The sequence below is a fragment of the Pleurodeles waltl genome, chromosome 10, assembly GCF_031143425.1.
Source record: "Pleurodeles waltl isolate 20211129_DDA chromosome 10, aPleWal1.hap1.20221129, whole genome shotgun sequence".
Taxonomy (NCBI): Eukaryota; Metazoa; Chordata; class Amphibia; order Caudata; family Salamandridae; genus Pleurodeles; species Pleurodeles waltl.
In genome coordinates, this window is record NC_090449.1 from 817,762,174 (window position 1) to 817,787,544 (window position 25,371).

General features: G+C 44.2%; 1 protein-coding gene across 2 annotated transcripts in view; it reads right to left on the reverse strand.

The window, feature by feature from the left end:
• The window catches only part of KIF15 (kinesin family member 15), a 930,781-nt gene that overhangs the window by 515,985 nt on the left and 389,425 nt on the right, over positions 1-25,371 (reverse strand). For both annotated transcript variants that reach the window (XM_069211483.1, XM_069211481.1), the window contains exons 20-21: positions 22,709-22,874; positions 1,731-1,881 (exon numbers count right to left, since the gene is read on the reverse strand). In XM_069211483.1, coding sequence (XP_069067584.1) covers positions 1,731-1,881; positions 22,709-22,874 — 317 coding nt within the window. The remainder of the gene's footprint in view (positions 1-1,730; positions 1,882-22,708; positions 22,875-25,371) is intronic.

The following is a 25,371-nucleotide window of genomic DNA, read 5'->3' on the forward strand; positions in this document are numbered from 1 at the left end:
AGTGGGGGGTGTGGGGGAGGAAAGCATGCCAGCATTTGGAAACGTACCCAGTCCACTGGCATAACCCACGTCTTAACACTAGGCCTTGCTTTCCTGGACTAACTGGTATTCTAAAGGGTCCACTGACCCCTCCCATTCTTCCCTGAGTCCTTGTCCTTCAGAATAAGGCTCAGGCGCCGACATAGGACACATGGGCACTGACAGCGCTGGGATTGTCTGACTCCATTCCGGCACAGTATTGGATTCAGGGATGCAAAGAGGACGGACACCACCAATACCATCGGCAAAGGTTGTAGTGACGTGACCAATGCTAGTCCGGATCCACAATGGAATCTACTGGGGCCCATTAGAGCCAGGGTCAGAGGTGCTGGTGGGGAACCTGATTGGGCCCCCTTTGACCCCAAGGAGTGTGAAGGCACTTGGAAGGGTCGGCTCACTCAAGGACGCTTGCATGGCCTCTTAAAATTATTTTATCTCAGCAGTGGTCTCTCTGGCTCCCGGAAAAGCAGGGAGGGGCGGAGTCAACCCTGGCAATGACTCCAAAGAACCATGCCTTGAACGTTGCAGTTACTCTGTAGCATTGGCCAACAGACAAGGAGAAGTCAAAGTACGCTACGACTTCTTGTGCCTCTTACCCAAGTGTCCCAGTCACTGAGTGGAACGGAGAGGATTTCGGGCTCCTGGAGCAGTCCTGTGACCTTCCTCTCAACCAGGACCGAAATCTCGGGGAAGCTGCGTTACATGGCATCGCTTTCCAAACAGCTAGCAGCTTAAGAGACTGCTCCCTCAAAGCCTTCAGTATCACTTCCCGTCAGTCTGAGCACAACATGGAGCTGTTGTCGTCCTCGAGACACCACAGACACACGAGGTGTGGTGGTGCAGTGACAGGCACCACATGAGTTAAAACCGGTCTTCCTCAAAGAGATCCTCAAGGCACCAGGAGGAAAATTCCTCAAAAAAGTTGACAAAACTTCAAAAACATTCCTCTAAAAAATTACAGAGGGGTAAGCTCTTGTGCGGCTCAGCACTAACTGGCGCTGAAAGAAAAGAACTGATGTCAGTGTGCCATAGTGCAGCTTTTATAGGGGACGCAGATATTACTCCCGGTGTGGACGATGCAGACACCGCTGCATGGAGCCAATCAACGCAGCATATGGGTGCGCAGAGGTACTGCTCCTAAAAAGTCTTCCAGATCCAGTCTGACGCCTGGGGTAATTCAAAGATAAGGAATCCGCAGCTAGAAGTCTCTATCAGATATAGGCATGCCCTCCATGCAATATGAGTACTGCTTAGTCTGTATCAAACCCCATTACAAAGTTGGGTGCAGTTTATGATTGATAAGATAGAAGCCAAGACCAAAAGCTAGACTTAGGCACAAATTTTCTATGCCAGCTATATTGTAATCTCAGCACATTCTAGCAAATAGGAGAGCCTTGCAGAGTACCACTACAGAAACATGGGCTCAACTTACAATTTAAACTGTCTGTGACTTCACTTTAGGGATATCAAAAGGAGATAGGGAAACAGGGTAAACAACACAGATTCTAATAAAAATTAATGGAACGTTTGAAATTAATTTTTAATTAAACTGTTTGTATTCATGAGACAAAGATATACTTTTCTTATCCAATGTCCACAGCATCAATATAAACATCACCATTACCTTATCACTGTTTCATACAACTGCAATATAGGAAGCAGGAAGTGTGATGAGAATAAAGCTTTCTTACGCTGAGTTCTGTTTTCAGAGATTCGCCTTCTTGCTTTGTATCCTGTAATTGTTGCTTCAGTTGATCAGTCTCAAATTTCATTACCTCCTCCAAATTATCATATGCATCTTGAAGAGATCGTTTTTCTTCTAGTATGGCTTCATGCTCTAGCCTGTAACATTGAGGAATATATCTTAAAAACAACAAAGCACATGTTCATAGGTGTAAGAAGGAATAGTTAGTTGCCTGTAATCCTAGTTCTGCTCCACGGAAATCTTTATTATAGTCAAACACTGGATTATGGCGTGCACACGTGATGGAGCAATTTTTACAGAAATGTGTGCAATAGACCTTTCATTTTAAAAAGACAACTTTTTAAAACAAAGTATTTGACATCCTGTATTTGACAATGTAAGCTTATTTTCTTTCTGTTTTTTTTTTTTTTAAAGAGAGAAAGAAAGAAAGAAGGAAAGAAAAAAGAAGCAATATAAAAACTGTATTTAATTGTATAACATTTGTAAAGCGCACTGCGACCAAACACTGGTATCCTGGCGCTGCAACAATTGTTTGAAACCGAGAGGAGCCAGAAAAACCCTGGAATAGTAAAGAGAAAAGGCGCAAATTACTGTTTTGGGAAAAGCCATGTCTTCAGGGCTTTCCTAAATTTCAGTCGCTGGAAGCACATTCCACATCTGAGCAGCTGTAATAGAGAAGGAACAACTGCCCAGACAGGTTCTACGAACTCTAGGTACCTGCAGAAGATTAGCAGTAGGGTAGTGCAGAGCTATTCTAGGGACATATCTATTCAGTCTATGCTGCAACAGTACCAGATCCTTCTCCTATATGATGCACAATAGCCAATGCAATTGCCTAATAGCGTTGGAAGCTGCTGATCTTCATGGCCTATTCAGTGACAACTTTGCAGTCGCTGATTGGACTCTTTGGGGTTTCCTAATCAAAACGTCAGGGGCTCCAAGGAGGATGGCATTACAATAAACCTGTGGGCCGAGTACGATGTCCTGTGCAATTAATGACTTGGCAGGCGTAGCCTGAGAACAGTTTTCTTAAACCACAGAGGAAAGCAAACACCAGCGACTTCATTTACATGTTTCTCAACTGAGAGATGTGCATCAGATGTTACACAAAGGTTGCGAGCTGCTTCAGAAGAGCATAATTCAACTTCTGTAGAGAGTGGCCAGAGGTTGTAGGGCAATGATGGCAGTATCTTAGACAGGGAGCAACAGCGAAATTAAGCTTTATCTCCATTTAGATTTAGGGATTTAATGTTCTTCTGTTTTACAATATTAATCAGATAGATCTGGAAAGAAATAGCCACATCAAGCTGATGATCAATTAAGTATCATCTGCATAATTAACCACAGAACTATTGTGCCTTTTTATTATGGAAATCAGTGGCTTCTTATACATATTAAACAGAATCAGACTAAGTGCAAACCCTTGCAGTAAGTACCCTGTGTTAAATGCACCTGAAGTCTGAACGAAAACGGGGTCGCGGCACCGCTTGGCAGCAATCCTGGAGAAAGGATTTGTAGGAAACTGGCTCAGTTTATGGTGTTCACCTATGGTGTGGCACCCTATACGGAGTCCAGGCAACCCTTTGTGAGTGTTTAGGTATCCAGATAGCAAGAGCTCTCCAGACGTAGCTGTGGTGAGCAGCTAAAGCTTATCTGGACGGAGTGTAAAGCACCTGCAATACCACAATAGTCATTCAGTAACCAACCACAAGAAAGGACCACACCAGGTGCTGCAGATTTTGCAAAAATAAAGGTTTATTACAAAACTATAGGCTAAACTAACATTGATATCTCTTCACTTGGAGATATCTATACACACAATTTACAGTTAGAAACAACCAGATATAGCAGAAGAATACATGGGGCCCTATGTGGGGGATCAAACCATATACTAAGAAAGTGGTACAAGAATGGAGGTGCCCAATCAATGTAAGTGTGTTAGGAACCCAGGGGCTTGGGAGTAAGAAAATGCCAGAGGTAAGTAACTGTAAACCCACAGATGCCCGGACGCAGAGTTGTCATCAAGCCAGGTGTCCCATAGACTAATACAGGACCGTTGCGTTTGGATTTCCCAGTGAACTCTGAGGAAACCATTTGGCACAAAGAAGGTTGGAGAGTGCCCCCATCCGTGGGTACCTAGAAGACCGGAGTATCTACACCAGGGAGCCCAGATGCATAGGGGTGAAGTGGTGTTGGAAGCCCTCTAAGTTAATGGAAGCCTTGATTTTCCAGTTGTTATTGAGTCCTGTAGAACCAGAAAGTGGATCCCAGGAGAGAAGAACCTGAAAAAGAAGGGGACAGTGTCGAGACCACTCAGGGATGTCCCAGTGGTGCAGGTAGACAATGCCCATCCTCTTGGAGGTGAAGTTCCTGCAGGATAGTAAAGTCTAGCTGCAGAGTCTAGGAGGATGAAGGTATTATGTGGAGTCACCCACGAGCTGTCCCACGCTGGTCGCTGGATTGCAGGAGGGCCAGTGCCCAGCAGGGTCACCAACAAGCCTTGGTAAATGCAAATAGTAGTTGCAAGGTAAGTTGTAGGTTTTTGAGGACCAGCAGGGTCCTAACGACTCAACCCTTAGAAGAGGGTCAGAGCAGGCCTTCAGCAGAAGGGAAAGCCAGTCGGAGTTGATGGAGCCCCCATGAGTGACCCACTGGCAGCAGGCACAGGAAGTTACAGGGAGTTGCAGGGAGGCCTCAACAGCACAATAATACAGAAGTCTGATGTCGCAGGAGCTTCAAAGTTGAAGCTGATCTTGGAGTTGCTGAGTGCTGGAGGGTGGGGCTTCTTAAAGCCTACAGACCTCCTTGGAGGAACAGCAAACAAGCCTTGGCAAGAGCAACAGTCACGGTGCACATGGGTGCTGTTCCAGTGGTTGCAGCAGGGGCCCACAGTCTCCCAAGTGGATCAGAAGCCAGGAGGGGCCCAAAGAGGACCACAGAACCACCACCTTTGAGAAGAGCCTTCACGTTGTCTGTGGTACAGCAGGATCCACCAGCCGGTCTTCGTTGTCTTGAGGTGCCTGCAGATGCAGGGGAGTGACTCCTTCACTCCAAGGAAGATTCCTTCTTGCTTCTTGGATGCAGGCAGAGTCCTTGTGACCCTGGAGGATGTACAGCCACACATGTTACAGAAATCTAGCAGGAGCTGAAGAAACAATGTTGCATTGGGAGACCTCCCGACTGGATACAGTTTTATTTCGGTTCCAAAGCAGACTAGCAGCGGTTCCAGAGACCAGGAGCAGAAGATGTCTTGCAGAGTTCCCTCAAGAGTCTTGCTCGACGAATCTTAAGACCCACCCTCAGGGGAGCCCTTAAGTAACCCTAAAAAGGGATTGGTCACTCTGAAGTCACCCACCTATCAGAATGTGTCATGGACGTCATCTACCTGGTTTAACCAGTCAGATGCTCTCAGGGGCCTCTGCACATCTTTTTTTCAAGATGGCAGAATCAAGTGACCACCTGGCAGAGCTGTGCGCACATCCCTAGCAGAGGAGCTGGACAGGGGGGTGGTCACTCCCCTGTCTTTTGTGTAGATTAGCGTCAGAGGGGGAACCAAGGTTTCCTGAACTGGTGCAAACCGGATTATGCAAAGAGGGCACACAATGCACCTTTCAAAGCAGTCTGGTGGCACTCAGAGGCCATCCCATTCCAGCTCATAGGCTCCTAATACAAATTGGGAGGTAATCACACCTTTACCTTGCAGGAAATCCTTTGTTCTGCCTTTTGCTGCTTGAGTCCAGCTCATCAGCAGGAAGACAGAACAGTGTCTGGGATCGGCAGCAGAGTGGGTTGGCAGCCAGACCTGGTAAGACTGCACAGGCAGAACTGGAGGATCCTCTATGGAACCCCCAGAGTACAGGGGATCATGCAACTAGCACTGGAATCGGTGTAGTTGTGAGATTCAAACATGTTTGATACCAAACATGCCTAGGTTTGGCGGAAAAGCCATTATGTAGTTGGACCTCGCCTGTTTACCTGTGTCCACTACATACCTTAAGGTGGTTTCCCTGCACTTACAAAGCCCAAGGAATGGAGTCTGGAGTTTGTAGGAGTACTTGCTCATGCAAGGGTACCCTCACTCCCAAGGACATGCACCCTGCCCTTGGGTTGAAGGGCCTACTAGAGGGGTGTCTTATAGTGTCTAAGTGCAGTGATCGGGATATAAGGTGAGCCTTATATCAGTGGTGAAAGGGTGCATGCACCATTTCAAGTAGGCTGCAATGGTAGGCCTGCAGACAGAGTTTGCGTGGGCTCCCATGGGTGGCACAATACATGCTGAAGTCCATAGGCGATCTATGGTGTACCAATGTCTTGGGTACCAAAGTACCATATGCTAGGGACTTACATGGGTGCATCAGTATGCCAATGATGGGTGTAAAACGTTTACCAGTAACCAAATTTAGAGGAGACCGCACAGACACTAGGGTCCTGGTTAGAAGGATCCCAGTGTACTACAGCAAAACACACTGACACCAGGCAAAAGGTGGGGGTAACTATGTCAGAAAGATGCTACTTTCCTACAGGATTGTATCCAATTTAACACAGTGCAACCAACACCAAAAGATGCTAACTTGGTCAGGAGGGTGTTGTGGTTCACTGTGACAAATGCTACCCACAGATCAAGGAGAACTATAACTACAGTTTGATCATCATCACCCCTCCTGTGCAGTTTTATCCACTGCGTTTCACTAGAGCTGTCTCAGTCCCAAAAACAGACCTGAAGCCAAAACAAAATAATTTTTCCAGTACAGCAACAAGAAAACTTTCACAAACTTTTTTTTTTTTTTTAATAAATTAAGTAACAAGAGAAAATAACGGCAACGTAATGTAACAGGTTTCAGTCTGGGGGGAAAAAAAATGTCATAGCATAACACCAGTATCCCACCCTACCGCAATAGTGGCAGTTGTGAGTTTGTTTGTGTGTGTATGTGTTTTTTTGTGTTTTTTTTTTTTGTATTTTTACAGGGACAAAGGATCATTGAGGAATTGTAGCTAGTCCCTGTCTCTTCTCTGGAGACAATGAGTGTTGCTTATGATTATGTTGAAGATTCGCCTGGAGGAGAAACAAGATTTCAGGTAAGTAACTATTCCTTCTCCTTCAGCAAAATCTTTGTTTAAATCATAAACACTACATCGAGTTGCAATCCATCCCTATAAAGGGTGGCAAAAAGATGGGGGCGAAATAAAAAACAAATAAGTACACTTACTAATGATTTCATAAAGACACTTGGGCATCTGCCCTGAATCAAGATAATGTCTTGAAAACGTATGTATGGACCTCAAAGTCGCTGTTTTACATAGGTCAGGAACGGGAACATTTCTGAGAAATGTAGTGGTAGCCGCCTTAACTCTTTTAGAATGGTTCCTTGGCCTAAGACTCAAGGTTATATTAGCATTGCTGCGAGTAAAATACAGGAGAGAAAGCACTAGAAATTAACTGTTTCGAAGTTGCTAATCCCATTCATATGGGCGATGATTAACAAAGAGCATCTGATCTTCTAATGTCTTTGGTTTTATCTAGGTAAACTTTTAAAACCTTTTTAACACCCGGAGAATGTATTGTCCTTCCTGCTGGAGAGAACAGATTATTGAAAAGTGCTGAAATGAAAATAGTTGTATTGACATTTAGTTCTAAAGCTTTTTTGAGTAAATCTAGGATTAGCTCTAATCACAGCTTTATCCTGTTGGAAAATAATAAACTGTTCCTCTCCACATAGAGCCTAAATTTCACAGATTTTACAAGCTGAAGTGAAGGCTGCTAGAAAGGCTTCTTTCCAAGAGATTAGTTGTAAATTACACCTTTAAATAGGTTCAAAAGGCAGAAGCATTACTTTTAAGGTACCAAATTCCTTTCGAAGGAGTCTATAACAACTAGGACTTTAAATAAAATCGGATTCTGGAGCACTTTTTCAATAAGCAGTAATGGTAGTAAGAGATACATCTATCACATCCACAGCAGCACTGAAACAACACTCATCGTGGCCACTGATGACATTCAAATCATCCTGGAGAAATAGCAGCCCTTATTTTGATCAACCTCTCTGTGGCCTTAAACAAGGTCTCCAATAACACCTTTGTGAGAGGACTAAATGAGATTGCCATACATTGATCTGGTCTCAAATTAATCTGTTCCTACCTGACAAGAAGAATCCAAAGGCAGACTGCCACCATTCACATCATAGGCCAAGAGATTGATATGCAAAGTCCCTCCTCAACCCCACCCTTTTCGACATATACATGTCACTGCTTGCCATCATCATCCTCTCACGGAACACCTCCGTCAACTCCTTCGACAATGACACTGAACTCAATCCCTCCCTGACCGACAAGGCAACCACCTCCATGACCAACTTCACCTACTGCATGACCATGACAGCAGACTGAATGCGAACCAACTGCATGCAGCTCACCTCCGATAAGACGGAAGTACTGGTCTTTGGCGACAAGAGCTCATGGGACTCCACCTGGTGGCCGTCAGAGCTAGGACCAACAACTACACCCACAGACCCTGCAAGAAATCTAGGGTTAATCCTAAACAACAAGCTCAACATGACTGTTCAAGTCAAAGCACTGTGCACCTCCTACTTCCACATCCCGCAAAATATTTTCAAATGTTGCAGCAGGACACCGGATGGACTACCACACAAGCACTCTTCCCCAGCAGGCTGGACTATGGCAGCACTCCACGCAAGAGTCTCCAAACAACTCCTAAACAGACTCCAGACAATCACAAACACCGCTGTAAGATTCATACTTAATCTCCCACACCGCACACACATCACACCACAGGAAGCTTCACTGGCTCCCCAGTCACAAGCGCAGCCATTTCAATATGTTCTCTCTCTCACACACACAGACATATATATATATATATACATATATATATATATATAAAGCCCTACATAATACAAGACCAGAATACCTGTACAGCTGCAAACACTTTGACCAAACCACCAAACACCTACACTATGCCTCACTGTCATTCCCTGCATCCGTAAAACATAAATCTGGAGGTTTCTCATTCTATTGCATCGCATCCAAGACATGGAACGACCTCCTTCAACACACTAGAGCCTTCTCCTCACTTCTTGAGTTCAGCAAGAAGCTGAAGACCTGGCTCTTCATATAAGCACCTTGGGGACCACACACTTGCCCAAGCGCCTGGATACCCACTTGGATGATTAGTACGCTATACAAATCAAAACAACATCAAAGGGAACTTCAGTCCAGCTTGCGCATATCGATGATGTGGCAGTACTTCTTCCTCTTGTCATCTGTGTCAATATTATGAACCAGATGCAGAACCTCTTCCACTTACAAGAACTGGAAGCTCTGGAAGATGAACGTCTCACTTCCTTTAAAATGTTTATGCAATTTTTTGGAAGATGTAAATGTACATATTGTAATAATGTAGGAGCCAAGCTCAGGGAAGAGGAGGTTGGGGAATATGATTTGGCCCTTGAACATGAAAAGGAAATACTGTCTGCACAGCAGTCTTTTGTGTGGATGTTCTAATAGACACAGAAAGCCAGAAAACCACAGCTGGCAGCGCAACTGCAGTGAGATCAAGATCATGCAATTTTGGTCGCTCGTCAAATTGATGGCAGATGGAATCAGGTGTATTTGAAGAAATGCATCCACAAACTTCTCCAACCAGCTTATAAACTGGGTATTCCACAGAGTGGCCAGTCTGTAAAACCTGGATGTGTAACTTGGGCATTTTCTGTTCTGCATTTGTGAACAGATCCATTTAGGGAAAGACCATTCACAAAAGAAGTTGTGCAAAACTGCAACCTTTAGAAACCATTCATAATGTTCTTGAAATGCCCTGCTAAGAGTTCTCTTTTGCATTTTTGGCATCAGGAAGATGGACTGCTTCGATGTGCAAATCCTTGACAGGATACTCAACTCTACCACTTCAGCATGACGTCCAGGTGCCCAAAAGGGTGTCATTAAGTGCCTCATTAAATACAAGGCTCACCGGAAGCCTGGCCAGGCAGAAAAACATTGGTTAATATATTTGTTTTCACCTCCATGGTTGGCAATTGAATTAACACTACACCCACTCTTGGCATCACAAAAGCTAAAGAGGCGCTTTCCTATGTAGCAGGACCAGGAGGAAAGACAAGACCAGTATCAGATGAAGTGTCAAGCCAACTGGAAACCTGAGGCTGCTCCTACCAATTGAATTCATCACATTGGGGAACATAATCGTACCCTTACTCATAGTTTTCAGAATGTGTGCCAAATAAATTATATAAAGGCTAGGCCATAAATTGTGGTAAGGGCAAGAATCAGAAGGGTTTAGAAGAAGTAACATGCCGGTCGGTGCCATGCATGACTACAAGTTCATAGGCAGATTAATTTCTACATCTGATAGCATAATACATCCTCCTCAGGCATCTGCACTGGAGTCAATGAGAGGACTGGAGCAGGAGATGCCACCGGAGCAGGCACTTGAGCCGGTGCTGAACCTGAAAGAGATCCCAGGGGCAAAGACTGCTGCGATAGTAGACCAGGGCTCGAAATATTTACTAGACCACTCGCTATGGCGAGTTATATTTGATCAGGTCGAGTTATGTTTAGGACTTACTCGCCTCTTCTGGCGAGTTCATAAAGAACAGGTGTTCTGTTCAGTTTAAAAGTGGAGGGACAATAAAAGATGTTTTTAACTCTTGTTCTTATGTCACATTTCCTCTGTGTTCAGACAGAGGTCAAAAGTCAGTTTCTCTTACAATTAATTTCCCCACTGACTTCAGAGTTCCAGGACTTTGTAAGCTGACCTGTGTGACCTGCTGTTTAGAGTAAAAAATAAAAGGATATAGGGTTTTAGGTTTTTAAATGACTAAGTCAACTGTGTGAACATTTCAAAATATTTCAGTAGCTGTGAAAGCCCATATTTTTTTGTGTGATGAAAAAAATATTTTAATAGGATAAAAACAAATCAGAATACTTTATATATTGATGTGCAAAGGATATTTTTTCTGAAACCCAATTTTCACAGATTGTTAATACACTATATTTTTGTCAGTAAAGCTACAAGCAAATGGAATGGTTTTAGGGCATTTCTTGGAAATGTACTGTATAGATGACAGTATGCTACCACATCATGGTTTAGTAATATATTTATTAAAATTGAGTGTTTAAACAAACTGAGAAACACTCCTGCCCCGATGGCAATGCTGTTAGTAAACTAAAAGAAGTGATGGGTCATGTGTTCCCTATATGTGGGCTAGATTCTTGCGAGATATACAGCACACTTTAGTCTACTTAAACAAAAGAGGTTTTTTTGTACTGCAGAAATGCTAAGCTCACATATTTAAACGTGCAATCATATGTGAGAATGAAGACAAAGGCAACTCTGCAAACTGTTTGCGTAGGATCACACAATTTGAGATGTGTTTACTGGTCAAGTACATTACAGTTAGGTCAAGTAGATTATATGTTACTCGACCTGCAGGTGGAGTAACATTTTTATGATTTTTCGAGGCCTGTGGACCCATAGGAGAAGTCGACTGGTGGCCACTCTGGATCCTTGATACCTAAAGGAGTGCTAGATGGAGTAGGTAAAGTGCTGCAGAGAGCCTTGGAGGAAGCGGGTGTATCAGACCCAGACTTTGAATTAGCTCCCAAGAATGTTGGGGGTGAGACTGGGAGGCATGTTGATGCCCTTGTGCCGCCTCACGGAAGGTCCAGAGTGGTGGGAATAATTCTTATGTTTGGCAACTTGGTTTTTGTCTTTGTGTTCCCATACAGCTTTTGGATTCATCTGAGCACATTCGCCGCAGGCCTCAGAGTCGTGGTCCAACCAGAGGCACAATAAACAGACTTTGAGGGGGTCTACAACAAAGGTGCGTCTGTGATGGTCCATGCATGGTTTCAACCTTGTGGTTTTAGGGGTGACATTCCCACTGCACAATTTTCATTAAAAAATCTGGTCTATAGGCATAGCAACAGATGTCAGCATGCATGGGTAGAGCTTATATGCGGCTCCGCTAATTAATTCCAGAGCAAAATGACGTGGGCGCGGAGTAACACATCACCTAGCGATGTGCAGGTGTAGTGGTCTGAAAGTTTCCGGATCCAGACTAATGTCTAGGGATTATTCGCAAGGTGAGGAATCTGCAGTTAGAAGTATTCATCAGAATACAAAAACACAACATAATCATATAATTAGGTGGAAACACCTATGAATAGAACATGACTATCTTACAGATTCATAATTCTTAAAATTAGATGCTAAGATCTATGATACAGTAATGGCTGTACAATTTGGGCACCATCACAGGATTCTTCCGAACTACGTGATTTCTCGTACTTCGGTTTATGGTCTCATTAGCAATGACAGTGCAATTCTTCCCTACTGCCTGATTCATACTGATGACTTCCTGTGCTGATCTGTTGACAGACGCCCTCTTGTCCCCGCCATTAATTACATAAATGGAAACCTCTGAATATATCCTACTGTTTGGAAAGCATACAGGCAGCATTCAATTTCTGTGTCCTGGTAATGACCAGATAAATTGTGAAAGGTTGAAACGCCTTTGACAGATTTCCAGCTGAAAAGGGTATCTAATATGCAATAATATACAAACATATGATCAATTTGTTCTTATTCATGCACAATACTGGAATACGATTGCTTTTTTTTATGTCTATCACCTTCCACAATGCACATGAATTTCAAGAGTACTGTGTTCACTTTGAACACTGGGCACTTTTTCTATTTAATACTTGATGCTGCCATTAATCAAGTATAAGAAACATCAAATAATTGTTTGGATTATTGCTGGCCATATCTTTCTTGTAATTGATTTATATATATGCAATGCAGTGGTCTGAAGTATTGTATGAATGCCAAACATTTTTTGAAATTATGCACCTCTGGGCACTGTTGTGAGATACAAAATATGGCCCTGGCCCCTTTGGGTTTACAGATGTCTCCTTTTGTTTAAATTACCATACAATTTGAAAAATATTGTCTGCTGTAATTTCACAATATCATATTATTCAAAGCAAAAACGAGCAAACAAGCAGAAGAGGATAACATCCAAATGTTTTTGAATGACACTGAATTAGCTTCGCAGCACAATGTTCATGATCCTCCTCATCTTAGATGCTAAGAAAGCTTTCCATGGGTAAACAGACTTTATACTTAGGACTCGCAGAGGATGTAACATTCAAGATGCACAAAATATTAACTGTAGGGCCACTCCATCCCTTTCAAATGAAAGGCAAATTGGTACGGGATCAAAACAAAAATGTCTAAAACACCATGGTTTTACATATATGCAATACATGAAATGCCTTTAGGATTGGTTTCTGTTGGAGTCTGATACCTGCCAGTTTGAGTGTGATATATGGCTGATCCAGTGGGTGTTGGAGGAGATGCTCAGACTTGGAACTTCTAATGCCTATCTAGTGAAAATGTCCAGAAGTTCAAATATATTGGAAGGAGAAGTTGTCTCACATTAAACAGCTGAAGGTAATACAGCGACATGAAGATACCCTGGTGAAACTTTTAGGAGATAAAGGCAATGAACTTCACACACTAGACTCCAGATTTGGTAAATTCTCAGAATGCCAGGCTGAGGTGAAAGAGTTGAACATGGGAACACCATCTTGTGCTGTTCAGTGGATTGAAGTCTTGAATATTTATGCAATGGAAAACATGTCAGCGAAAAATAAAAATAAGTTGAAAAGAGTAAATTGGTTTTAGGGCAGTTAGGTGCAGGACAAAATTTCACCAAATCTGTACAACTGCTCCTAGTGTTTGTCTGCTGATGAACTAATGCACATATACACACCAGATTACTTTGTAGATATTTACTTTACTATACGGACGTCATTGCATGTTTTTGTTTAATTACTTGCTTTCTAAGAATTCAGTAAATCAATCCAATCATAAAAAAAGTAATTTTTTAAAATATTCAAACAAAGGTAGTTTCAAACATTTTTTTTTTAAGCGAAGAAATTACTAAAGAAAACAAAGAGAATGGGTATTTAGCATCTACCTCTGAAGGAACTTGGATCTTCCACATTCAAAATGTCTTCCCTTCACACGTATTCCCCTCAGCATATATCAAGCCGCAAAAGTCTGCTTCAAAACAGCCCACAGTCTCACCCCGCAGGATTGAATTTTGCTCCACACCGAAGTGTGAGTCAGAAGATTTATTATTTCCCTGTCATAGTACCTCTCTAGCTATCCATTTTCACCTGCTAGTGGGTCTCACCAAAACTCTTCATCCAGGGTCCTAGAACTGTTTTTTGATATTTTAATTTTTTCCTTGGATTAAGGATTGCCCTATTGATCACAGATAGTTAATAAAAAGACCTTGGGCCTGATTACGACCTTGGCGGAGGGGATTACTACGTCACAAAATTTACTGATATCCAGTCCACCATATTACAAGTTCCATAGGATATAATGGAACTTGTAATACGGCGGGCGGGATATCCGTCACATTTGTTACAGAGTTATAAGCAGGCCCTTAATATTTACACCTGTGCAGAATTAGTTACATTTTAGAGGACCAGTACTGTGACCTGCCCTTCCCAAATTAGCCACCTTCCATACCTCAATTTTCTCTCCATATACAAGTAGGATAAGTTACTTACCTGTAAATCCTAGTTCTCTTCCAGGGGTATCCTCATCAAAGTCATAAACATTGAATATTCCCGCCCCCGTGCGGGGACCCCGGAGCATATATAAAATACACACATATAATACATGTGTAACAAACAGTCATGCAGGCTATCATGTTAAAAACAGGCTAAAATGCTTTATTTCTATGAAGTTTTTTTTTTTTTTTTTTTTTTTTAATATAATAAAGACTACAATAGAGCATAAATATCTACCCAAGCTCCTAAAACTAGGCTTAGGGAAGTAAGCAGCAGCAAACTCTAGAGAAAAAATAGAAAAAACTGCATTGAAAAACAATGAAGCATTCTTAGCCAATAGGCTGCATGCAGGTTAACACAGGAGAACCATAAAAACTTTGGCACCGTGCGCCTTTAAGACCTTGAGCACCTCCAGTATCCCACCATGCCTCAGGGGTGAAGGAAAGGTGACAGTTGGTTCAAAGTTAGGTCAGTTCTTTTTACGGTGACAATATGCATAACTGATTCAAAATACAGTCTGTCCTGCACTTCTAGGAGACGTGCGTCCGGGGAGGAGGGTGGGTTGTTTATGACTTTGATGAGGATACCCCTGGAAGAGAACTAGGATTTACAGGTAAGTAACTTATCCTTCTCTTCCAGGGGATCCTCATCAATAGTCATAAACATTGAATAGATTAGCAAGCCCATCCCTAAATCCAGCGGACTGTCCGATAGAAGTGCAGGAATAGATATGTCTTACGCAAATAGATTTCTTAGAGAGGCCTGCCCCACTTGGGCATCCGCTCTTGCATCTGAGTCTAAACAGTAATGTCTAGTAAACGTATGGACAGACTTCCATGTAGCAGCCTTACAAATCTCAGATATCGGAACATTGTTAAGGAGGGCAGCAGTAGCCACTTTTCCCCTTGTGGAATGCGCTCTAGGCCGCGCTAGTAATTGTTTATTAGCTAGCTGGTAAGTATGAACAATACAAGAAACTATCCATCTTGATATTGTTCGCTTAGATGCTACCTCTCCTGTCCTCAAATGACCATAGTTTACAAACAAGCGGTTAGTGTGTCTAATCGATTTTGTCTTGTCCAGATAAAATTTCAGCACTCTTTTCAAGTCTAATGAGTGCAATGCTTTCTCTGCCGGAGTCTCCGGATTGGGAAAGAACATCGGTAAAGATATGGTCTGATTAATATGGAATTCTGACACCACCTTCGGAAGGAAAGATGGATGAGTTCGTAGAACCACTCTATTGTCATGAAAAACCGTGTACAGTTCTTTTGAAGACAAGGCCTGAATTTCACTGACCCTCCTCGCTGAAGTAATGGCCACTAGAAAAGCCGTCTTCCACGTAAGGTGTTGTAAAGAGGCCTTATGTATAGGCTCAAAAGGAGGGCCCATAAGTTTTGCCAAGACTATGTTCAGTTCCCATGGAGGAGAAGGTCTCCGAATGGGCGGAAAAACTTTCTTCAAACCTTCTAAGAAATCCTTGACTACAGGTTTTGTAAAGAAGGATTCCTGAGAAGGCGACTTGCGATAGGCTGTAATAGCAGACAAATGTACCTTAATAGATGATACCTGCAGACCGGACTTCGCTAGATGAAGCAAATAGGACAGTATGACATCCTCCTGCGCCCGTATGGGATTATGACCTTGCTGACAGCACCATATGTAAAATCTCTTCCACTTAAAAGCGTAAGAACGCCACGTGGAAGGCCGTTTGGACTCTTTCAAGATGTTCATGCACTCCTGCGAGAGCCCTAGGTGCCCATACTGCAGGAATTCAGGAGCCATGCTGTTAAGCTCAGAGAGGGTAGGTTGGGATGTAGAATCCTGCCCTCCATTCTGCTCAGAAGATCCGGTCTGCACGGCAGCCTCCTGTGAGGTTTTTCCGACAGGTTGAGGAGATCCGTGTACCAGAATTGTCGGGGCCATTGTGGTGCTATAAGAATCATTCTGGTCCTGGATCTGTAAAGTTTGCTGATCACTGCCGGAATGAGGGGAATCGGCGGAAAAGCGTAAAGAAATATCCCTGACCAGTCGATCAACAGGGCATTCCCTCGAGATCCCGGACGGTAGAACCTGGATGCGAAGTCTGGGCATTTCTTGTTTACTTCGTCTGCGAAGAGATCCAGTTGAGGCCGACCCCATTGCGCGAAGATGTATTCTGCGACTTCGCCGTGTAGGACCCAATCGTGAGTGTCCTCTAGGTGTCTGCTCAGAAAATCTGCTTCCACGTTTTGCTGACCTGGCAGGTGAACCGCTGTAATTGACATTCCTCTGGCCAGGAGCCAATGCCATATCGCTTGGGACTCTCGCGATAGGGGTAGGGACCTCGTTCCTCCCTGTTTGTTCAAATAATACATCGTGGTTGTATTGTCCGTCTGTATCAAGAGCGTTTTCCCCTGAATTAGTGGTATGAAAGACTTGAGAGCCAGATGGACCGCTCTGAGTTCTAGCAGATTGATGTGGTACTGCTTTTCTTTGTCTGACCACAGACCCTGCGCTTGAAAGGGACCCAGATGAGCCCCCCATCCCTGAAGAGACGCATCCGTTACTAGGGTGTCGGATGGAAGCACCTGGTGAAACGGAACACCCACTGACAGGTGAGGTCTGTGCAGCCACCATCTCAATGACTGAAGTGCTACCGCCGGTAGCTGCACCGTGTCCTCCCAGCGACCTGTTCTCTGGCTCCAGTTGGTCTCCAATGCCTCTTGGAGGGGTCTCATGTGAAGTCTGGCATTTGGGACAATAAAAATGCATGATACCATGGAGCCCAGCAGCGATGTCACCTGACGTGCCGTAGGTGCGTTGGCTCTCAACAGGTCCTGACACTTCCTGTCTATTGAGGATAGTCGTTCCTCCGAAGGATACACTTTTTGGAGTTCTGTGTTTATGATAGCTCCTGGAAGTGAAGATTCTGTGTTGGAATCAAGGTTGACTTCTGGTAATTGACCTGAAGACCTAGAGCTTCGCAAACTCCTAGTACAATGTCCCGATGGCTTCTCGCCTGCTCCGGAGAAGAAGCCTTCAGTAGCCAGTCGTCTAGGTATGGATATATGTATATCCTTTGTCTTCGAAGATGCGCCGCCACCACTGCCATACATTTCGAGAAAACTCTTGGGGCAGATTTCAGGCCAAAGGGTAGAACTCTGAACTGGTAATGCTGTAACGCTACTCGGAAGCGCAGGAATTTTCGATGTTTGGGAGCTATTGGGATGTGAAAGTACGCATCCTGCAGGTCGATGGAGCACATCCAGTCTCCCTGATGCAGTTGAGGGAAAATCTGGTGAAGCGCTAGCATTCTGAACTTCTGCTTCCTTATGTATTTGTTCAGCAGCCGTAGGTCCAGAATTGGCCTGAAAACGCCCTCTCGACCCTTCTTCGCCACCAGAAAGTAACGAGAGTAGACCCCCTGTCCTCTGTGTGCAGGTGGAACCTTTTCTATGGCATTCTTTTTTAGGAGGGCGAGAGCCTCCTTGCGTAGCAAGGTGAGATGAGATGGATTGTCTTTGGTTGGTGGCAAGCGTGGTGGAGGCTGTTTGAAAAGAAGAGAATAGCCATGTTCGACAATATTGAGCACCCATTTGTCTCTTGTGATAGAGTGCCACTCGTGACGATAAGCTGTAATACTTCCCCCCACCGGAGTGGTGTACAGTGCCGAGGGAAGCGAGATTTCATTGCTTGGTGGGTGCTTTCGGAGTGGACTGTTGAGGTCTACTTGACCCTCGCTCCCTTGTGTTTCTCCGTTGAAAAAGAGGGCGTCCCTGTCGTTGCTGTGACCTTTGCGACCAATGAGGGGTTTGAACCCTCTGCTGGAAAGGGCGCCTGTCATACGGCCTGTACCTCCGCCTGAAATCTTTCTTTCTTTCCAGGCCCACCGCCCTCATGGTATCCACCTCGGTCTTCATGCGGGCCATCTCTTCGTCTGCATGGGCACCGAATAGAGAGTTCCCGGCAAATGGGAGATTCAGGATGCGTTGTTGTGCTTCCTGTTTCAAACCAGTGAGCCTCAGCCAGGAAGATCTCCTTGCACAGATTCCATGTGCGTACCCATGAGCAGCCAAATCCGCCCCGTCTGCTGCCGCGCTGATAACCTGGTTGGATACCAGGCATCCTTCTTGTAGTATCTCCTGGAAATCTTGTCTGTCCTCTCTGGGCAATTTTTCTGTGAATCTACTGAGAGAGTCCCACAGAGAACGATCATACCTGCCCAGGAGCGCAGACGCACTGGAGACTTTCATTGCCGAAGCCGCCGTCCCCCATATCTTTCTCCCCAAAGAGTCTAGATGCCTGCTCTCTTTACCCGGGGGTACCGTGGATGAAGATGCCACCGAGTGGGTCTTTCGGACGGCAGCTATTATAACCGAGTCCGGTGGCGGATCCTTCCTGAGGAACAAAGGGTCCTGTTCGGGAGCCTTGTATTTTTTAAGAATCCTAGCCGGGGCAGACTTAAGCGAGGCTGGGGCCAGAAAAGTGTCCATGGTTGGCTGCAACAAACCGGGCACTAGAGGCAGCAACTTTTTCGACGCTGATCTCTGTTGCAGAGTCTCAAAGATGACCGATGAGGAAGTAGATGGTTCTGGAACCTCTATGTTGAGTTTCTGCGCTCCTCTTAGCAGCACCTCGTTGAACGTGGTAATGTCATCCACCGGTGAGACTCTAGCAGGTGGTGAATCTGTTAGGGTGGGTGAGTAACGCCCGACAGATGAACCTGATGAAGACCAAGAGGGTGATCTTCTTCTTGACCGAGACCTGGATCTTCGTTGAGAGCGAGACCTGCTGCGAGACGCTGTAGCAGAGCGCCTAGGCCTCACTGTCGGTTGGCGAGGAGCAGAACGAGCCCGTTCTGCCCTGGCTGTCGGTGATGGCGTTCTTGGCAGGGAGGCATAAGGTGAATACATTCGCGAATATTGCGAAACTGGGGAGGCCGCTGGTCTGTTAAGGCTCTCCAGCCATCTCGGAGATAGATTGATGGGCGAGACATGCCCAGATGATGCCGCTCTTGACCGAGAAGAGTCGCTCGGTATGGAGACCACTGGAGATGGCGCCTTGTCTGGCGTGGGGCGATGTTCTGCTCCCTGTGAGACAGGTAAAACCTGAGTCGACGTCGATGGCTGTTTCGACGTCGAAGGCGCCCAGCCGGTTGCTCTTGCCTCGACGTTGAGTGCCTCGACGCAGAGTGCCTTGACGTCGAACGGCGATCCTTGGACCTCGACCTGCTCGCCGTCGTGTGCCTCGACGTGGAGCGGTGGGAGGTCGACGGTGGATGTCTCTCGTGCCGTCGTGGTGATTTCGACGTTGTGTGTCCTGACGTCGGGGGGCGCACAGCCTTTGGCGGCGACCGGGCACGCCGGCGATGGCTCGACGTCGATCGGCGGGCTGCCGTCGACGGAGACCTGCCCCTGCGCTGATGTTCCCTCGACGCCGTTTCCTTCGACGTCGGGTGTGTCGCCGTCGACGGCGATCTATGCCGGTGAGACGGTGTAGCGACGACGTCGACGGTGAACAAACAGGTACTTTCCTACCTGCTGACGTCGACCGAGCCATTCTCTCCTGAGAATAGCCTTCTGGTTGTCTGGGAAGTGAGGAGGACGATGTTCTTTGCCTCTCCTGAAGCCCATGTAGCCGGATCTTCTCTCTGTCTTTCAGAGTCCTCTTAGACATGTTCTTGCAGTACTTACAAGTGTCAGGGCAGTGACTCTGAGGCAGGCACACTGTGCACAGAGAGTGGGGATCTGACTGGGCCTTCTTCTTCCCACAAGCAGGGCATTTGACAAAAAGTGAAGGCATTTTTCTGTCAGGAAAAACCTGCCTAGCTCAGACAAAGATGTTATTTGTCGAGTGAAAAGTGAAAAAACGCTTTTTTAAAGAATTTTTCTGAGAAAAACTCAGAAAAACTGAGAGCTCAATGCTCCAGGATCCTCTCAGAAGAAGCCGGAAAAAAGAACTGACCTAACTGTGAACCAACTGTCACCTTTCCTTCACACCTGAGGCATGGTGGGATACTGGAGGTGCTCAGGGTCTTAAAGGCACGGTGCCAAAGTTTTTATGGTTCTCCTGTGTTAACCTGCATGCAGCCTATTGGCTAAGAATGCTTCATTGTTTTTCAATGCAGTTTTTTCTATTTTTTCCTCTAGAGTTTGCTGCTGCTTACTTCCCTAAGCCTAGTTTTAGGAGCTTGGGTAGATATTTATGCTCTATTGTAGTCTTTATTATATTAAAAAAAAAAAAAAACAACTTCATAGAAATAAAGCATTTTAGCCTGTTTTTAACATGATAGCCTGCATGACTGTTTGTTACACATGTATTATATGTGTGTATTTTATATATGCTCCGGGGTCCCCGCACGGGGGCGGGAATATTCAATGTTTATGACTATTGATGAGGATCCCCTGGAAGAGAACAGAACAAATCCAAGGTAGATATTTCTGTCTATGAAAAGGAGTACTTGTGGTTTATAGTTCCATAAATCACCATAGTGAGTAAAATTAATTTCCATACCCACTAATATAAAGGTAGGAAAGAGGTATACAGTAAAGTTTTCATTTCAAGTGATATTTTGAATATTCCTGATGTCAATCTGCAAGTCTTTGGCACAAGGTTATTACTACATACTGTATGCAACTTTGACATTTTTTCCAAAGCCGTAAAAAGGGATTTTTAAAGTCGCCAGGGATTATCTTTACCCATTTGTCTGTGTACTGTAGACCAGTCACATTCACCTCTAACCAAAAGCTTAGTTAGGTTCTAAGAACGTCTACAGTCAATATTTCCCAAGCACTGAGCTAGAAATTAATGGTAACCTAAGTGAGTGTTTCTTGAGTACCACACATCTATCTGATTGGATAGGTTGCAAGCGAAACAATAAAATATATTAGTGTCGTAGTGCTATCCATATAAGCTGTAAAACCAAAAGCGTCCAATTTGGCATTACTGTGCAGGAACAGGGGTGGAACACTGACCGAAATCCATCTTGATGCTGTGTATATTTCAGTCAAGAGTGTTTGCGATCGAATGGGAGAAAGTGCATCCTGGGCCAAGGACGGTGATCTTCAACACACGTTTGAAATTAATACAATATAACTATATGCACCTAGCGTCAAAGACGTTACATCATATTTACACCACGGGGTAGGACAGTTGCTCCCGCTGTTGCTCCCCATGGCAGATTTGTTACAAATATTGTGGCAATGATTAACATATGATTTCTTACACATAGTGTGGCATTGGCAATCATCAACATATTTCTGGGGGGACACAGTAGAGAACCTTAACGGAACCAAGGACTGGGAGTTACTGTTTATGAACAAGGCCCTCTTGTTGGGGCTGGTCCACACACCAGAAAAGAAGAAACTTAGTCGCAAATTTGTATTAATGGGTCTACTGCTCGCAAAGCAGCGTATCATTATCAAATGGCTGAGTGCTGGGCCATCAAGATACGATTATTGGCTTAGGGATATGTCGAAAAAAACGGTGGCTGAAGAATTGATAACAAAACATGTACGAGAGAGATGAAAAACAGGAAGTTGATTCGGCCGACTGGGCGCCGATGCTGAAGGAGCTGCGTGAAACGACATATCACTTGAGAAATGGGGGATTGAGAGGGGTGGATTTGACTAATCCATCTGCTGGAGACCAGGGGGAGGACGATAAGAGAGAATGACCAACTGAGAAGGATTGATTATGACCTGTTGAGATCATGTGCGGACAGGGATGATACCAAAGGCAAACAGACGGGCCTCAGACGTGGTGTGGGCCGAATGAAGAGAGGACTCTTGAATTCTAGGACCAGGTAAAAACACAGCGCCTTGTTTCTAGATGTACGGACATGTGCAGCCAGTATAAGGGTGGCAGGAGCTTATTAGTAGCAGAGGGGGTGGAGAGCAGTTGGGGAATTGTTACTGAAGAGTGCATTGTTGCAGTACTTGCGTTTGAGTTGTAACATTAGAGTGGCAATACAGTGTTTTAATACTGCAGAAATCCCAAAACAAGTTCTTTAAAAAAAAGTGTTTGCGATAAACTGTGCACTTGTGGCTTTTACCCGAGTGACGTGACCCAGCCAAATGATTGTCTGCTAACCTTTGCTTAGGTGAATTTGATGCATTCTGCTAGTCACCTGCTTTTTGCTGCATAATCCTATTCTATCAGGCCCACAAGTGACAAACCGCTACGGAGTTACGCACCGCTCCGGACTCACACAGAAACTTAGGGTAAACGATGTCCAGCGAATGGAGGACACTTTCAGTTAAACTGATCTGATATACGGTTTCAAGATAATCAAAACACACTTCATAAAAAACGGTTGGATTCAGGAAAGCTGCAAAGGTAAAACGTGAATAAATGCTATACCTGACACTGTCGAGCTGGAGCTGGAGGTTCATGTGCCTGTCGGACAGCTGGCCTAGCTCTTTCTCCTGCTTTTCTTTGAATGAGCTGTACTCAGCCTTCAGGACACTGAGCTCCCGGTCCGCAGAACGAAGAACCACTCTCAGGTCATGGACCTCACTTTTCAATACTTAAAATAAAGAAAATAAAAATTAGGAACACTTCGGCCACTTACTGGGCAACCCTCCAGACACGTATTTGCTTTTATTCCATTTAACTGGTAAACAAATATGTACACACACCTAAAATACAAACATAGTAACTAAACAACTGAGTAGGTAAAGAAACACTAAGCACTTTCTGCATCAAAGCTAGTTAGAGAAGGTTGAACGTTTAAAAAATAGCCACGGTTACATAAAGTGAGAAGTGACTAGAAAAGAAAAGCATAAAACAACAGTTCCATCATTAAAAAGCCACAGATACTACAATATTCTTTCACCGAACCACTACATATAATAACCACAGTATTGGGCTCCCGATAGACCCCAGCCAGGATCATACTCGATCAGAAGGAGGGCCGATACCCTTTAAATTCACCCCTTTTTCGAGCGAATTTAATGGAATCTTAAAAATAGAAGGCCCGTAGCCGCCTGCCCCTTGCTGCTCCGAACAGGAAGCAGACAACATGTGGCTGCTGCTGAATTTTGTCCCAGTGTAGGAATTTTACACCGGGACAAATTCAGCATATTTTACTTGGGCCAGACGGATTCGCGATCCAGTTTATTAATAGCTGCCCGATCCGTGGTCCGGCTGGATTCCCCTTATTACAGTACTGGTTCTAACACAACTAACAATCAAGAAAACGGTTACGCCATCTCGCAGCAGAAGGGAAAACGCCTTCAAGTTACCATAGCTTTAGGTAAATACCCTACGGATCTTTTTCAAAGAGCTATGGCGCAGATGACCACAACTTGTGTGGTGCGCTGCAACAGTGGGATGTACTAGCGTTTATAGGATATACACGACATAAAGGTAACTAGGTTTTCGACTGAATATCAGTCCCATCCCGTACACTTTAACTTTGAAAGAATTCATAACTATATCATAAATGTTTGGATTCAAGTATTCAGACTAGTACATAAACACTTTCAGGGAGGATTCGTAAAACCAATGCTTCTCTCTGCCAGAGTTTAAGCAATAATGTGCAAAACGTTCAGGATAAATCTAATGGCTAATTTACAAATTTCCTGCAAAGATGTCCACTCTCACACAGTTGTTTTATGCCTTACCCTGGTAGAGAGAGCTTGATTAAGCCATCCAAATAAAAACATGTCGTGAGATATTTTGTGCCCCAGCCAGGGCTTTAAGTGAGAAGAAAAAACTGGGGAGAGGGTCTCTTAAAGGGGCGTGGCTTATATAATTAAAGGTGTGGCGTAAAAATGTAAGCTATATTTCTGTGATTAAGATGATGCGACACCGGACCAGTATATTTTGGCTCCTGCCTGAGCGGTTATTCCTTTCAGATTTACAGTATAACGATTGACATATATTTAAAACCAGCCAGGGGTATTGGATTTCTCAAGGATTGTTAGCTGTTTAAAACAAATGACTATCAACAATGATTTTCTTGTCAATTATAAACACTGTTGTATCTAATTCAAATTGAAAATGTTTCGATTCTGAAATTGTGAGTCTGTTAATTAAACATCAATGAGGCCTGTGGTAGTGGTCTTCAGTGTGTCAGTCACTCCAGTTATGTTCATTTATGTTAGACATGTATGCCCTTCCTTTTTCCTCGCCACATCTCATCCAACTGCATATTTTACACCTCACCTCTTCAGCACCCTATTTCCACTCTCTTGAATGCACTTTCCGCATCACTTTTACTTGACCAACCCAAGTCACACAACACAGCCCCTCAGCTGTAAGCACTATTTTCTTTTATTTTTGCCATGTCATTATTTTGACAACTGTGTACCTCTTTCACATATTTGCACAGAATCACAATTGCAACTAGAATACATAACCATTACTCTCTGCAGTCAGCAGAGACCAATGCTTGGATGACCACATATTCTTAACATTTTTCTGACCACCTGACAGGCACTGGGAGAAACTCACTCCCTTCAGCCTCAACTGCAAAGTTCTCAATCGTGGCTCATTCTAAACACATGAAACTGACTCAATTCAAAGTATGCACTATACATGAGTAATATGCAACACAAAAAATACAGAAACAGAAAATCTTGGAAATAGTTAACCCTATTAAGGATTGCAAGATTAAGTAAAACAGGTGAAACATTAAACAGGAATTAAATCACCGACATGTATTACCCTAACTTTGTTCACGTGTATTGTTCAGACGTCTACCAGTGTTTTTGCCCTAAAAGTTGAAGACATTAACATAGGGCCCGATATGGACCTGGTTCAATGTCCGTTTTCAATTACTACCAGGTCTGAAACCCCGGGTAACCCGACCCTCTTAAAGCCCTGGCTCTAGCTTGGTTTGTCCTACATCCATTTCCATGGATGAAGATCTAATGTGAGCCACAGTGTACTGCAGTTTTGCTCAGTTAATTGCGACAATGAACTTTGAATAACCTCAATTAGAAGTATACAGTTCACTGTTCAATTAATATTTAACAGTTTAATATGCAACAAGATAGCAGTTTTTTGGAATCAACACA